At 39.7% G+C, this 15649-nt stretch overlaps 1 protein-coding gene and 1 pseudogene across 2 annotated transcripts; both read right to left on the bottom strand.

Annotated features, from left to right (window-relative positions):
* Nucleotides 1–973: 973 nt before the first annotated feature.
* Nucleotides 974–14729, bottom strand: HAUS1 (HAUS augmin like complex subunit 1). Of its 2 annotated transcripts, none has more exons than XM_055417291.2 (9): nt 14655–14729; nt 13545–13719; nt 9042–9177; nt 7355–7489; nt 6037–6160; nt 5334–5399; nt 4518–4589; nt 4125–4172; nt 974–2578 (listed from the first exon to the last, which is right to left on the bottom strand). In XM_055417291.2, the coding sequence occupies exons 1-9, from the start codon at nt 14682–14684 to the stop codon at nt 2528–2530; spliced, it is 837 nt and encodes a 278-aa protein (XP_055273266.2). In that variant the 5' UTR covers nt 14685–14729; the 3' UTR covers nt 974–2527. The 2 variants fall into 2 exon arrangements, with proteins under 2 accessions (XP_055273266.2, XP_055273267.2); XM_055417292.2 differs by having other exon boundaries at nt 9105–9177.
* Nucleotides 9191–13529, bottom strand: LOC148773577 (small nuclear ribonucleoprotein E pseudogene; annotated as a pseudogene).
* Nucleotides 14730–15649: the final 920 nt, after the last annotated feature.

Here is a 15649-nt window from a genome sequence, read left to right as displayed (position 1 = left end):
TCTAGTCAAGGTGATCACTCTTACTTCATCATGGCCAAAGGAAGAAACCTACAAGTTTTGATATACAGAACTTTCATCATTGCCAGTTCTAAATATCTTCTAATTTGCAATTTTTGATTCACAGTTTTAGAATGTATTTCTTAAATTCTAAACATACAATTTTTCAGTTATTTTTATCTAATTGCATTGCATTGAGAGAACATGCTGTGTATGGTTTCAGTCCTTTTGTAATGGTTGAGATTTCTTTTATTGACCACTATATGGATGATTTTTGTAAATGTTCTGGATGCACTTGAAAAGAACATGTACCTGTGGCAGTCTGTAACAGGATTCTTTATGTATCCATTATCAAGTTTGTTAATTATGCTGTTTAAATATCCTGTATCCTTGCTGATTGTTTTTCTGCCCGTTGTATAAATTACTAAGAGAAGATGTAATCTATCTACTATGATTGTGCATCTACATATCCTTACTTTTAAGACATTTTGTTCAAGTACAGCAAATAACTGGAGGTGTTTTAAAAACCTATTCTTTCAATCTTTGTCTTTTATCCAAAACAATTTTCTTACTTACATGGAATATGGTTATTATTCTATAAAATTATGTAGGTTTTAGGTTTCTTTTTGATTCTCATATTGTATGTTTTGCTTTTTTCTTTGAACATAAATTTCAGGTGTTAAGTGTTAGTTGCTCAGTCATATCTGACTCTTTGTGACCCCTGGACTGTAGCCCACCAGGCTCCTCTGTCCATGGGATTTTCCAGGCAAAAATACTGGAGTGAGTTGCCATTGCCTCCTCCAGGGGATCTTCCCAACCCAGAGACTGAACCCATGTTTCCTGTGTCTCCTGCACTGCAAGCCGATTCCTTACCTGCTGAGCCATCAGGGATGTCAAAAAATAAATTTCAAAGGTTACTTTCATCAACTAGATGCTACAGCCAACAACCAGCTCCAAATTTAAAATAAGCTTCAAACAACAATCATTTATTATTTCTTATGATTCTACAGGTTGACTCTGTGAGCTTCTGGCCTGGGACAGCATGGTTGATCTATGCAGTCTGCTAGTAGGACTGGACAGTATAAGACCTCATTCACATATCTGGCAGTTGGCAGCCTGTTTGGTCTTGGGGTGGGAGCAGGGCTTAGCTGGAATTACCTTTCTTTGCTCATCCTCCAGTACTCCAGATTTCTTCACACGGTAGTCTCAGTAAAAGATGGCAAATTCCAACCTATAACAAGTTTTTAGTCTTTGGTTTTATCCTATCTGCTATTTGTCTCATTGGCCAAAACAAACCACAGGGCCAAACCAGATCCAACAGGTGAAGATATAGACTCCATCTCTTGATGGGAGAAGTAGCAAGGTTAGAATTCAAAGCGGGAGAGCACAGGGGTAGGAGGGATTTTGGTGGTTATTTCCACAGTTGACCCATCAAGTCACCTGACCAAAAGCACTGCAGTTAAGAGACAAATGATAACCTTGGAAAATATTCACAATTTAAACTGTAAATGATTAATTTAGCTAACACACCAGAAGCAAGCACCTATAAACTGTTAAGAAAAAGATGAAACAATCATACCTAAATGGCTAAAGGACATGGACAGTCTCCAAAAAAGGAAATACAAATGTCTTTTGCATTTTGTATTATATTTAGCCACATATTTGTGGGAAAGGAGAGGGAAATTTTTAAGGTCAATTAGGTAATCTTTAAAAAACTAATTGATTCTTGATCCCATAGTACAAAATTTTTAAAAGTACAAAAAGGTGCAGAGTGAAAAATTTCTCTTTTCCTCTTTATACTACATTTATCATGGTTTGATTTTATTTACAAGAGATATTCCCATACAAGAAGTTTTAGTATTCAAAATTTTCAAACATTTCAATCATTTTATTTATGGCTCCTGGATTTCAGTCATAAGTTTCTGACTCTGATTATTTAAAAATCAAAATATTAAAACTCCTCTATGATTTCTTTTACTATCTTTAAAAAATATATTTAAATCTTTGATCCCTTGAAATTATCCTGATATAAGGGGTAAAGTATAGATTTAGCACCATGTGTTGAATCATCCATGTCTCCATTACTGATTTAAAAGGTCATCTTTTTCATAAACCAAATTCCTGCATATATTAACATTTGGAACTAGGCAGGTAAGCGGATCAGAAAAAACAATAGCAAATCCCAGGAGAAGGGGGCATGGGAGGCACATAACTGAAGCTGCAGAATCTTTCCCTTTCATTTAGCTGACCTCGTGAGTGACTACATGATGACTATCATGAGTTCATCCAAGAGAGCTACTGAAGGACATCAAGCCACTAACAACACAGAAAACCAATGTTTCTTCATATGAAAACATTCATTTGCACATAAAAATTCAAAATACAACCAGACACCACTATTCCATCAATAATGACATTATTTCATCTAAGAACACAGAAATTAAGTTACAAGGAATAGCACAAGGAAAAAATTCTTTAAAGTCCTATTCAGTCTACTTTGTTAAGAAAGGTGAAATTTATTTGGCTCTGGTCACAGTTCCATCATGTTTACTTTCTTTGTAAGTTCAGCTTCAATAGTATCCTAAAGGAAGAAAGAAACACCATAAATATTATAACTAAGGATATTTTAAAAAGTGCTCTAACTTCTAATGCTATTTAAAATAAGGGAAACAAAAAGGAAAACCACTAAAGCAGAAATTTTAAAAAATATCATTATAAATGAGATTTTCCTTGCTTTTCTATCTTTCCCACTTCCCACACTCCAAGTTTTCAGACTCCTAATAAACATCTAAGGAGGGGAAAAGAAAACCCTTTAGAGAGGCGAATGACACGATACATGAATAGATTTTCCCGACCCGTGCTCTGAAACGACGTGCTTTCACAGCCTCTCTCACGTCGCTCTTATCCAGTCTCACTGTCACTGTTCTCATAACGTCTCATCTGGCCTGAACAGGCCAACTTGTTTCTGCAATTTTCTTTCTCTATCCTCCAATCCACTTGATACACCGATTCCAGAAAAATCTTCCTAAATGACTGGCCTGATCCAAAAGCATAACCTTGATCACGTTTCTCTTTAGCTTAAAAAGCAAGGCAACCCAGAGCAACTTTCAGTGGGCCCCTGCAGCAGCAGTCCCCAACCTTTCTGGCACTAGGGACCAGTGGGAGACATTCACAGAAGACGCTTTTTCCATGGACTGGAGGTGGGTGGATGGTTTCGGGATGATCCAAGTGCTTGACGTTTATTGTGTACTTTATTTTTATTTTGTGGCAATCTCAGCATATTCTGCCTTGACTTTAGGGTTGGTGTTCACACTCCTATGAGAACTGGATGGTGATGTGACAGGGGCAGAGCTCAGGAGGTAATGTGAGCGGCTGTAAACATACATGAAGCTTCTCTTGCTCCCTCACTTGCTGCTCACCTCCTGCTGTGAGGCCTGGTTCCTAAGAGGCCATGGACCAGTCCTGGGGACCCCTGCCCTACAGGCTCCAAGTTCAACTTTCTTTATATTTAAGGCCCTTCACCTCCTAAACCAACTGACCTACTTCAGTCCTATCTTCCACTGCATACCCCTAAGCAGGCAGATTGCTTTACTCGCAAAAGCTTGGAAAAGTCCTCCATTCTTCAGCTCTTACGTTTTTGTTAATTCCTGATTTCCCTGGTGGCTCAGACGGTCAAGAATCTGCCTGCAATGTAGGAGACCCGGGTTCAATCCCTGGGTCGGGAAGATCCCCTGGAGAAGGAAATGGCACCCCACTCTTGTACTCTTGCCTGGAAAATCCCATGGACAGAGGAGCCTGGTAGGCTGCAGTCCATGGGGTTGCAAAGAATGGGACACAACTGAGTGACTTCACTTTCACTTTGTCTAGAATATTCTATGCCTCTCAACTCTCCTTTTCCATCCAGGAAAATCTATACAAAAATTTAAAAGACCACTATGCATTTTTTATGAAAAAAAATTACATATATGCCCCCAAAAAAGTATTAAAAGATGTATGGTAATGATATACCTCAAGTTTGGGACTGTGCTTTACCTCTGAGTAGAAAGGAAAGAAAAAGGAGGAAGAGAGTTTTAGCTTTATCAGCATTTATCTTTTAAAGTCTGAAGGAAAAAAATGGAACTACTTACTAATTCTCTCTTTGCTTCTTCAATTTTCACCTGAGCAAGAGATGGATTCTTTTAAAGAAAAATAGAATAAGGAAAGGTTATATTGTCTCAGCTAGGAAACAAGGGGAAAAAAAATACAACAATTCTTTTCAAAAGGCAAAAAAACTTATAGAAAGTATTTCCCAAGTACATACAATACAGAAATTCAATAAAGACTTTCAACACAGACCCTTATACAACCTAAAACCCCAGAAGTTCATTCTAAAGAATTTGGAGCTTATATTTTACTGAAAGAGAAGAAAGAGGAGGACCTAGGTCCTTACACATGGACCCAGTATTTTCATGATCATTTAGTGCCCTTGGAGAAAACTGGAGGAGATAGACTTTTTTTTTTTAATTCATAAAAATAATTACCGGCATTAAATCTAAATAGGACTCCAATTTTTTCTTCAAAGGTATAGTCTGTCGTTTTAGTTCTGCCAATTTCTGAGGGTGAAAAAAAACACACAGAATAATAAAGATATTCACAATGCAATTAAACACTGCATATTTCTGAAATAAAACGTGACAAAGCATTAACACTAGGACATTTTAAATAATGTAACAAATAAAAGAGCTTCAAAGGTAAATGGATAACAAATGAACACAATCCCTAGATGATGTTAAAACAGGAAAGTAATACTCCCATTTATTAAGACTAATATGCTGTCTGGGAATACAAAATAATGTGATTAAGAGGCATCAGAACATCAGGAAACAAGAGTCTCAAACACATATTTATGAACTGTCAATTTTACATTCCAAAAATCAATGTACCAAAAAATCTTAAGAATAAAACCATAAAACAAATTTCCCCATTTCTCCTTCTTACCACAAAAATAGATAAATAGAACCTAAACCCCAGAATTGCATTCTATAGGAGTTAGGAGCCAGTATTTTACTGAAAGGGAAGAAATATGAATACTTAGGTGGTTTAGCACATAATACCTCAATACATTTATTCAAGAGATAAATCAATAGTCATTGACTCCATCAAATCAAGAAAAGAACAAACAAATGTAAAAATATATACAGATAAACAAGTAATAAAGATATAAATACTGGTAAACACAAAATACAGAGGTAAAGGAAAAGAAATCAGGTCAATAGTGAAAAAAACTCTATAAAAAGAAACAAGCTCATTGCGCACTGACATTTTAAAGGAAGCTAAGTTGGGTAAAGTAAGCGAACCTCTGAAAGTGCTACCAGTGACTGATGAGACAGAGAAGCATCCATTCCTCGGGCTGAAAGCTGCTCCTACAATGACAAAAAAGGGAGTTCAGTTTAAAAAATTATTTTGCAAGTGACCATCATTAAATATTTTCAATATATAACATAGTAAAGCGCTATGTAAAGAGCTATAACATAAAAAAAGAGCTTTTGTAAAAGCTACAAAAAAAAATCATAGATGAAGAACAATACTTGCTTCTAAGCACTTTTATGTTGCATGTGAGTCATTTCAGACAGTCTGAGATTTGTGACAAGATGGTGACAATACGGGTGCAGGGCTTAAGAGCTTGAGCTTTGGGACCTGCACGTGAACTGGTACCTGCTGCTGGATGGCTGTGCAATGGCGATGGACAGGGAGGCCTGGAGTGCTCAATGGTGATGGGCAGGGAGGCCTGGAATGCTCAATGGTGATGGGCAGGGAGGCCTGGGGTGCTCAATGGTGATGGGCAGGGAGGCCTGGCGTGCTCAATGGTGATGGGCAGGGAGGCCTGGCATGCTGCAGTTCATGGGGTCGCAAAGAGTCAGACATGACTGAGAAACTGAATTGAACTATCTTCACAGTATTCTTGTCGTGAAAAGAGAATAATGATACTGACTAGTTGTGAGGATGAAAGTTGAAAAGAAGTCTGAAGAGAGCTCAATGTATTGAGTCTTTCATACAAACCTCCAAAGTTCTAATTCCAGATCTGAACTCCTCTGACTTGGCTTTCAGGAAGTCCATGTTCTGAAGACGACTGTCAACTCTGGCCCTTTCTGTACACAGATGTAACTCTGCCTTCTTGAGATCCCTTGAAAAAGTAAAGTTGAGAACATTTTCTTCTTGGTGAAATTATTATGAAAAGCAAACTACTACTTCTTTGATTCAAAGAGTAGATAACATACTTGCTGGATTTTCTAGTTTAAATTTTATATCCCAGACTGGCTACTACCACACATTCTTCCAGGTCATCTTTCTCTCCATGTTGCCATCTGGGATCTTTCTCAAGGAATACTGAATAACTTTAAGATTAATCTATGCTGATTATTCTTGGAGAAAGTAGATCTGCTGCTCAAAAAAGTGACTTAATGGATCCTAAAGACAATTTGTATTATGGAGGTCACAAAGGCCTCTCTTCTAAATGTAACACGGCAAGGTGCTTTGCATATACAGAGTCAATATTTATTGGATAAATTTACACATCATATTACTTGTGCATATACATACTCCTGTTTCACAGCATCTAACCTCTGGGGCCATAGGGACCTAAAGAAGAGCCAGAACATCAAGAGGGATACCAGAGTTCTAGTAAGAAAGGGCAACAAAATAGAACATGACTTTAAGTTGTACCATAGTTTATGACAAAGTGGTGGAAGGAGAGAGTGGGACAAATTGACAGAACAGTATGGAAACATATACATTATCATGTGAAAACCAGAAAGCAAGCGAGAATTGGCTGTGTGACACAGGGAGCTCAACCCAGTGTTCTGTGACAACCTAGAGGGATGGGATGGGAGATGGGACCGGGGGTTCAGGAGGGAGGGACATGTGGACACCTGTGGCTGATTCGTGGTGATGTGTGGCAGAGGCCAACACAATTGTGTAGAGCAACTGTCCTCCAATAATTGTATTTTGTTCTGTATTCCTCAATATTGTATAATTATAATCTTTGATAATTATCAGTTACTTAAGAACAGATATGAGTATTGTTCAATTGTTATCACCAATAGAATGATACTCAGATGTATTCTTTCTGTAAAACTTTATAAGTAATAAAAAAATTTTTTAAAAATAGGGAAAAAAGAAACTACTATATAAAAGATAAAAGTATGTACCCAACCACTCCTATTTTCATCCAAGTTATTTTCTACTTAAAAACGCATTTTATCTTACCATTTCCTAATGTGTTGTTTTAAATTATATCTATTGGCCAAAACTAAATCTTACAATGTCCTGTTATTGCCTTTACAGTAAAAATTGTCACAACTTCAAACTTATTACTTACTCTTGCAGACATTTTTCTAATACTAAAGTTGCTGTTAGATTTTTCTCAAGTTTTGCCAGTTCAAGCTTGATTTCTTCATTTTTGGATTTGGTGCAAAAAAGATCAGAGGTCAAATCATTCACTGCAGGGATAAAACTAAAAGAAGAATCTGGTCATGTAAACGGACATTAAGGACAATAATTACAATTATTCCAATTATTCCTCACTTCTAAAAATGATTTTACTTCTATGTGAATTCTTCCTTAATCATGTTCTTTCATACCTCTATACTATTTTACACGCTGTTCTCATTGGAATACCCTTCCTCAGCTGGCAAATTTCCTTAAAAACTATATTTATTCCCATTCTAGAACTCACTACCCCTTTCTCTGTGCTTTCTACCTACAACTTGTACATTCCTATAATGTTGCAGCTGTCACACTATGTTATAATTTTACAAGTCCATCTCCTTCAATTTACCATAAGTGGAGACTGTCCTTGCTGGCATTCATTATTCTATTTATTTCATTTCTGCTTCCCCAGTGCCTACATAGATAGCTATACATATATATATAGGGAGGGGGGAAGAAGAGAGGGGAACAGAGATATAGAGTTATACATATATTTAGTATTTGGTGTCTGCTGAATTGGCTTAATTCAAGTCAATTGATTGAATTAAGATTTCTACTGCCATATAGCCTATATGATCTCCTGGCTAAAACTCTTCTGCTTAGATATATATATACATACGTATGTATATATATTCCAAACGTTTGCATTAGCAGTTAAACAGAACAGCTATACAGTTCTCTGACTATAATCTATAAAGGTAGTCCCTAGCTAAGATTCATCCAACAGGGATAGTCCTAGGACTCTGAAGTCAGATGGGGTTTGAAACCCAACTCTGTCATTTACTAGCTCCTACGAGAGACTATCTAACCCACCCCTCTGAGCCTCAGTTTCTTCTTAAGGTTGTTAGAAGAATAATGTCTTTATACAGGTAAAATGCCTGTCAGAAGGAAACCTACTCTATCCAGTAGGGCAGGAACATGACTAAAAATCATTATGCTCAACAGTAGGCAATTTAGCCTACTGTTTTTCTTACTGTTTAAGGGAATAATCAGTCCTGAATATTCATTGGAAGGACTGATGCTGAAGATGAAGCTACAATACTTTGGCCACCTGATGTGAAGAACTGACTCATTGGAAAAGACCCTCAAGCCAGGAAAGATTGAAGGTCGGAGAAGGGGACGACAGAGGATGAGGTGGTTGGATGGCATCACCAATTCGATGGACATGAGTTTGAGCAAGCTCTGGGAGTTGGTAATGGAAAGGGAAGCCTGGCATGCTGCAGTTCATGGCGTCGCAGATTAGGACATGACTGAGCGATTGAACTGATTGAGGGGACTAATGTGATACCTAATCCCTTTTCAAATATACATGAGAACCAACCTTCACAAACCTAATCCTGAAAGAAGAATGCATTATAAATTTAACCAAGTTTATCTGGAATAATCAAACATACTCACTAGCAATGATAAGGAGTTGACTAAATTTAGTGTTTCTGCATATATTTCCTATATAATTATAAACATAAAATTATTTTCTATAATTTCTTATATAGCATTACCCTGAGATACAAAAGCTCCTTAGGTCAACACCTGATAGCATATATGACTGCAGAAATTAAAACAATCACAAGAATTACCTAGCTAGAGAGGTATCCTTTGTTTCAAGGGCCACTGCACTGTCAACCAAAGCATTCAGATACCTGGAACCAGTGCTGGAGAGACTGGCAGGGGAAAAATTCACACTCTCCATGAGAAGGTCTTGAAGATGCTTGGCTGAAAAAAAATGAGTTCTATGGTGACTAAGATCTTTGTTTTGCTTCATTTTTTCAACAGCTTTATTGCAATCACCCACCTAAAACATAGAATTCAATGGCTTTTACTATATTCAGAGTTGTGTACCCGTCCTTGCAGGTGTGAAGTGGAATGTGGCTTTGATTTGCATTTTCCTGAGGGTTACTGATACCGTGCTTACTAGCAGTCCCTCATCATACACGTGATTTGCAAATATTTTCTCCCATTCTGCGTGTTGTCTTCTCATTTACTTGATGATGAGAAGAAAACAATTTTGAGATCAAAAGTTTTTAATTTTGATGATTTCCAGTTTGCCTACTTTTTCTTTTGCTGCTTCTCTTTTTGGTATCATAGCTAAGAAACCACAGCCAAATCCAAAGCATGAAGATGTACATCTATGCTGTCTTCTGAGTTTTAGATTTAGCTCTTACTTTTAGGTTTTTTATTCATTTTGAGTTAATTCTTGTTTTTTTTTCAACCCACATATATATATATATATATATGTATTTATTCATTTATTTGGCTACATCCGGTCTCAGTGGCAGCACTCGGGATCTTCACTGCTCCAGAGCATGTGGACTTCAACAGTTGTAGCACACAGGCTCTCCAGTTGTGATGCTCGGGCTTAGCTGCCCGGTGGCGTGTGGGATCTTAGTTCCCTGACCAGGGATTGAACCTGTGTCCCCTGCATTGCAAGGCAGATTCTTAACCACTGGACCACACAGAAGTCCCTTAATTCTTATATATATATTATGAGGCAGGGTCCAATTTCATTCTTCTACATGCGGATATTCAGCCCTTCCAGCCCTACTCAGCAGACACCAACTTTGTGTCTGACTCTTTGCAACTCCATGGACTGCTGCATACCAGGTTTCCCTGTCTATCACCAACTCCTGGAGCTTGCTCAAACTCACATCCATGAACTGATGATGCCATCCAACCATCTCTGCCTCTGTCACCCCCTTCTCCTGACCTCAATCTTTCCCAGCATCAGGGTCTTTTCCAATAAGTCAGCTTTTCACATCAGGGGACCAAAGTACTGGAACTTCAGCTTCAGCATCAGTCCTTCCAATGAATATTCAGGATTAATTTCCTTTAGGATTGACTGGTATGATCTCTTTGATGTCTAAGGGACTCTCAAGAGTCTCCTCCAGCACCACAGTTCGAAGCATCAATTCTTCGGCCCTCAGCTTTTCTTATGGTTCAACTCTCACATCCACACATGATTACAAGGAAAACCATAACTTTGACTATACAGACCTTTATCAGAAAAGTGATGTCTCTGCTTTTTAATATGGTGTCTAGGTGTGTCATAGCTTTTCTTTCAAGGAGAAAGTGTCTTTTAATTTCCTGACTGCAGTCACAGTCTGCAGTGATTTTGAAGCACAAGAAAATAAAGTCTGTCACTGTTTCCACTTTCTCCCCATCTATTTGCCATGAAGTGATGAATGCTCTGATCTTAGCTTTTTGAATGTTGAGTTTTAAGCCAGTTTTTCCACTCTTTCACCTTCATCAAGAGGCTTTTTAGCTCCTCTTCATTTTCTGCCATGAGAGTAGTGTTTTCTGCATATCTGAGGTTATTGGTATTTCTCCCTGCAATCTTGATTGCAGCTTGTGCTTCACCCAGCCCAGTATTTCACATGATGTACTCTGCATACAAGTTAAATAAACACTCCAGTGTTCTTGCCTGGAGAATCCCAGGGACGGGGAAGCCTGGTGGGCTGTCGTCTATGGGGTCACACAGAGTCGGACACGACTGAATTGACTTAGCAGCAGCAGCAGCAGTGACAACATACAGCCTTGACGTACTCCTTTCCCAATTTTGAACCAGTCTGTTGTTCCATGTCTGGTTCTAACTGTTGCTTCTTGACCTGCATACAGGTTTCGCAGGAGGCAGGTAAGGTGGTCTGGTATTCCCATCTCCTTAAGGGTTTTCCATAGTTTGTTGTGATCCACACAGTTAAAAGCTTTAGCATAATCAGTGAAGCAGAAGTAGATGTTTATTGGATACTTTGGTATGGAAAATTGTGTCAAAATTTTGTATATATTAGTAGAAATATTTGTAATTTAATGTGTCACCCCTAGGACAGACATAAATAATCTTAACTTTTAAAATCCTTACAATTTTTGTTACATATTAGTATAGACAAAAAAAATAGCTTTTGCAAAATAAGATTTTTCTGGACTCAAAGCCCCTTTCTTCATACTGTATTTTATTTATTTTTTAATTTATTTTAATTGGAGGTTAATTACTTTACAATATTGTAGTGGTTTATTGCCATACATTCACATGAATCAGCCATGGGTGTACATACTGTATTTTAATAACTACTAAAATAAGATTTTTCTGGTCCACCTGCCAATGCAGTGGACACGGATTCCATCCCTGGTCCAGGAAGCTTCCACATGCCTTGGGGCAACTAAGCTCCTGCATCACAATTACAGAGCCCGCACATCCTAGAGCCCATGTTCCACAGAAGCCACCACAGTGAAAAGCCCATGCACCTCACCTAGAGAGTAGTCCCTGCTCACCTAGAAAAAGCCCAAGTGCCTCAAGCAAGACCCAGGGCAACCATAAATAAACAGATTAATTAAAAAACACAGGTATCTTACATGCTTCTTGGAAGAAAAGTTATGACCAACCTAGATAGCATATTAAAAAGCAGAGACATTACTTTGCTGACAAAAGTCCATCTAGTCGAAGCTATGGTTTCTCCAGTAGTCATGTATGGATATGAAAGTTGGACTATAACAAAAGCTGAGTGCTAAAGAATTGATGCTTTTTTTTTTTTGATAAAAACACTCCCACAGCATTTATTGTCATCTGGTAATAACATTAAGGGTGAGCAGAACAATATGAATACATGTTTTAGAACTACATCTCTAACAAAGGACACCTAAAAAAAACCCAACAGTATTGCCAAACAATTTCTCACTTCATTCATCACTTCTAGTTGGAGACACTTTGGAGCAGAGTAATGTTATCTCCTTTTAGCATGATCCGACCCAGTTGTTTTCTTGACTTTGTTTTAGAATGAATCTCTTCTGCATCATCTAATACGAGGTTCATATACTCATCAAAACCAATGATACAGCCCTCTATCCGCATATTCACTTGCTCATAAAGCCACACCTGAATCCGTGATCTATTTTGCAAGTATCTGAAGATGAGATTGATGGGCTGAACTATCACCTTCTGCACCTTCTGGCCCTGGCCCCGGAATGCCATGCTGGAAGCTCACAAGCACCACACCCAGAATTGATGTTTTTGAACTGTGGTGTTGGAGAAGACTCTTGAGAGTCCCTTGGACTGCAAGGAGATCAAACCAGTCAAACCTAAAGGAAATCAGTTCTAATGTTCATTGGAAGGACGGATGCTGAAGCTGAAACTCCAGTCCTTTGGCCACCTGATGCGAAGAACTGATTCCTTTGAAAAGATCCTGATGCTGGGAAAGATTGAAGGCAGGAGGAGAAGGGGACAACAGAGGATGAGATGGTTGGATGGCATCACTGACTTGATGGATATGAGTTTGAGCAAGCTCTGGATGTTGGTGATGGACAGGGAAGCCTGGTGTGCTGCAGTCCATGGGGTCGCAAATGCTGGACACGACTGAGTGACTAAACTGAACTGATCTTATATGTCAGGCTAATAAGTTTAGACTTATATTTTAGGGGTTAGTGTTTTACAATCAGAGTACCAATAAAATATACTATAATGACACTTACAATGTATTGTTATTGTTCTTTAGTCACTTAGTTGTGTCTAACTCTTTGCAATCCCATGGACTGTAGCCCCCCAGGCTCCTCTGTCCATGGGATTTCCCAGGCAAGAATACTTGAGTGGGTTGCCATTTCCTCCTCCAGGGGATCTTTCCGACCCAGGGATCTAACCTGTGTCTCCTGCATTGGCAGGCAGATACTTTACTGCTGAGCTACCAGGCAAGCCCTGTAATATATTAGGTTGCTATAACAACACAATGTAAGACAAATCTGGGTAAAATAAAGAAGAAATGCTAAAAAGCTGTCTACACTAAATTAATCTTGTATACTCTACTGTTAGGGCTTTCCAGGTGGCACTAGTAATAAAGAACTCCTGCTAATGCAGGAGACATAATGAGATGTGGGTTTGATCCCTGGGTTAGGACGATCTTCTGGAGGAGGGCATGGCAACCCCCTCCAGTATTCTTACCTGGAGAATCCCATGGACAGGAGCCTGGCAGGCTACAGTCCATAGGGTCACAAAGAGTTGGACATGACTGAAGGGATTTAGCAGGCACGCATACTTTACTCTTTTAAAATCTGGTTACCTCTAGTTAGTATCTCATTCAAAATTCTGTAATTGATCTCACCTTCTGATTCATATTCCTTTGCTTTCTGTTTCAAGTCCTCAGTTACCAGGTAGACATCCCTGTCTCGGGCCCTGTTGCGTTCTGAAAGGTGATATAAAATCTCTGTTGTCCGAGCATTCACCTCATATTGTGGAATGGGATGATCTCCAAATATTTTTTTCAGCCATGCAGCGACCTAACCATTACAAGGGACATGAACTTAACAATCCTTGTTTATTTCAATGGCATGAAGCAAATAAGACCAAGTAATGATCAATAGCAAACAAAATGCTTTCTATGAATATTCTGGCATCCTACTTACTTCACATCCTAATTTGTCTTTAGGGAGAGAGATATTAGATGTCAGGAGATTGAAAAGCAGGCACAGCACAATCAACAAAATTACCAGAAAACAATCTGTTCTTCCCCAAAGCTACGAAAGCAGTATTAGGCAAGTATTTTGCATCATAGGAAGCTCAATATGCAAGTGCTAACCATTATTACGGGCGCAAAGTCTGAAAAAGAGTTGTCTCTAACACATCACAAGTCCCTCAGAGCCGGAAAGCTTCAAGAGCTGCGAGATGCGGAAAACAGGTTGTGTGTGCTAAGTGGCTTCAGTCCTGTCCGCCTCTTTGCGACCCCATGAACTGTAGCCCTCCAGGCGCTTCTGTCCATGGGATTCTCCAGGCAAGAAAACTGGAGTGGGTTGCCAAGCCCTCCTCCAGGCGATCTTCCCGACCCAGGGATCGAAACCGTGTCTCTTACACCTCCTGCATTGGCAGGCAGGTTCTTTACCACTTGGTGAGCGGCGAGCCCTGTCTGGAAGCTGAGCTGGGGATCATAAGTCCCCCTCCAGTCTCCAGAGAGAGGTTTCACACGAGAGGGCTCCTCAACCCCTCTCCAGGCCTGAGTCCCAGCAGGGAAGGCCGGGAAAAGACGGGAAACTCCCTTTTCAGCGTTGGGGTAGGGTTGGCGGGGAGAGGGGGTTGCTCACAGACGGTGAAAGCCGGACTAAAGAGGGATCCGCAAAGAAACAGTAAAAGTGGCTCGCCCAGGAGATCCGCCGGCGGGGCGGGCGTGTCAAAGACGCGGTTTCCCGGGGGCCGCAAAGCCCAGCTCCCGCCCCATCACCTGCGCCTCTTTCTCCTCTAGACCTTCCATCGCCGCCAGTCCCGCCACCTCTCCAGCAGCTCCTCGCGGAAGAAGCGCCCCGCTTGCTCTGACGGCCCCGCCCACACACCGTTGGGCCCACCCCCTTCGGGATCCGGGATTTATGGGAGTTGTAGTTTTTACTAGGACTTTCAGGGCGCGGAGCTCTTGGACGAGGCTGGTCCAAGGCTTCAGCCCTGCAAGCCCTTGTTCCCTTGAGGCTTTCTCCGCTCTCCATGATTATCACCTCCAGGAGTAGTAAAGCCGCATGGAACCAGGCTGTGTTTTCTTTCTTTTATATTTTTGTTTCTCACTTCAATCACTCTTCTAAAAAGAAAAAAACAACAACCTGGAACTTGTTTTTTGATAGCAGATGTTTATTTCTTCCTCACTTAAAATTTTAATTTTACCTTGGCAATATGAGCTGGGGCAGTCTCACTCTTTTTATCCCTTAGTTTCCACTACTAAAGAGCTAAATGTGCTGGAAACTGTTTTAAAAAGGTTTACAGCATACAACTCCTGCACTGTCACTGCCACTCAGCCGTTCTTTCATTCATGTCTTTGCCTTTCCTAAAGTTCTCTCCTCCTTCCATCACTCTGTAGTTAACGCCTTGAGAGGTTCTTTACATTTCTATGGTAATGTATAGTTTTCTGTGTTTTCCTATTTTTGTTTCATTCTTACAGGAATCCTGCAAAGTAGATGGGCACACATTATTTTACCTATTTTCTCATTAAAACCACACACATGGAGTATATGACTTGACCAAGATTAGGTGGTAGACCTGGAATCGGACCATGGTGCTCTGACTCCAGTTGGGTGTTTCAGTCTCCTCAGATTATACCATGCTGCTGTGCACAACCTCCTATAGTGTACTATTACATCAGGAAAAGTAGGTCATGTACTCAACTTTCTGTGGTGGTGGTGGTGTTCAGCCGCTAAGTTGTGTCTGACTCTGCGACCCCATGGACTGCAGCAC

Source organism: Moschus berezovskii, chromosome 28, assembly GCF_049115385.1.
Source record: "Moschus berezovskii isolate FMDL1 chromosome 28, NW_MosBer_1.0, whole genome shotgun sequence".
Taxonomy (NCBI): domain Eukaryota; kingdom Metazoa; phylum Chordata; class Mammalia; order Artiodactyla; family Moschidae; genus Moschus; species Moschus berezovskii.
This window is presented reverse-complemented; position numbering and strand designations above follow the sequence as displayed.

What these genes read in the sequence shown, in the direction of transcription:
- HAUS1 (XM_055417291.2), bottom strand. Translation starts at nt 14,684, where the DNA reads ATGGAAGGTCTAGAGGAGAAAGAGGCGCAG. An exon ending in TAGAGGAGAAAGAGGCGCAG is followed by an intron (nt 13,720 to 14,654) that starts GTGATGGGGCGG and finishes TGTAATGGTTAG; the next exon opens with GTCGCTGCATGGCTGAAAAA. An exon ending in AAGAAGCAAAGAGAGAATTA is followed by an intron (nt 2,579 to 4,124) that starts GTAAGTAGTTCC and finishes TTCTTCCTTTAG; the next exon opens with GATACTATTGAAGCTGAACT.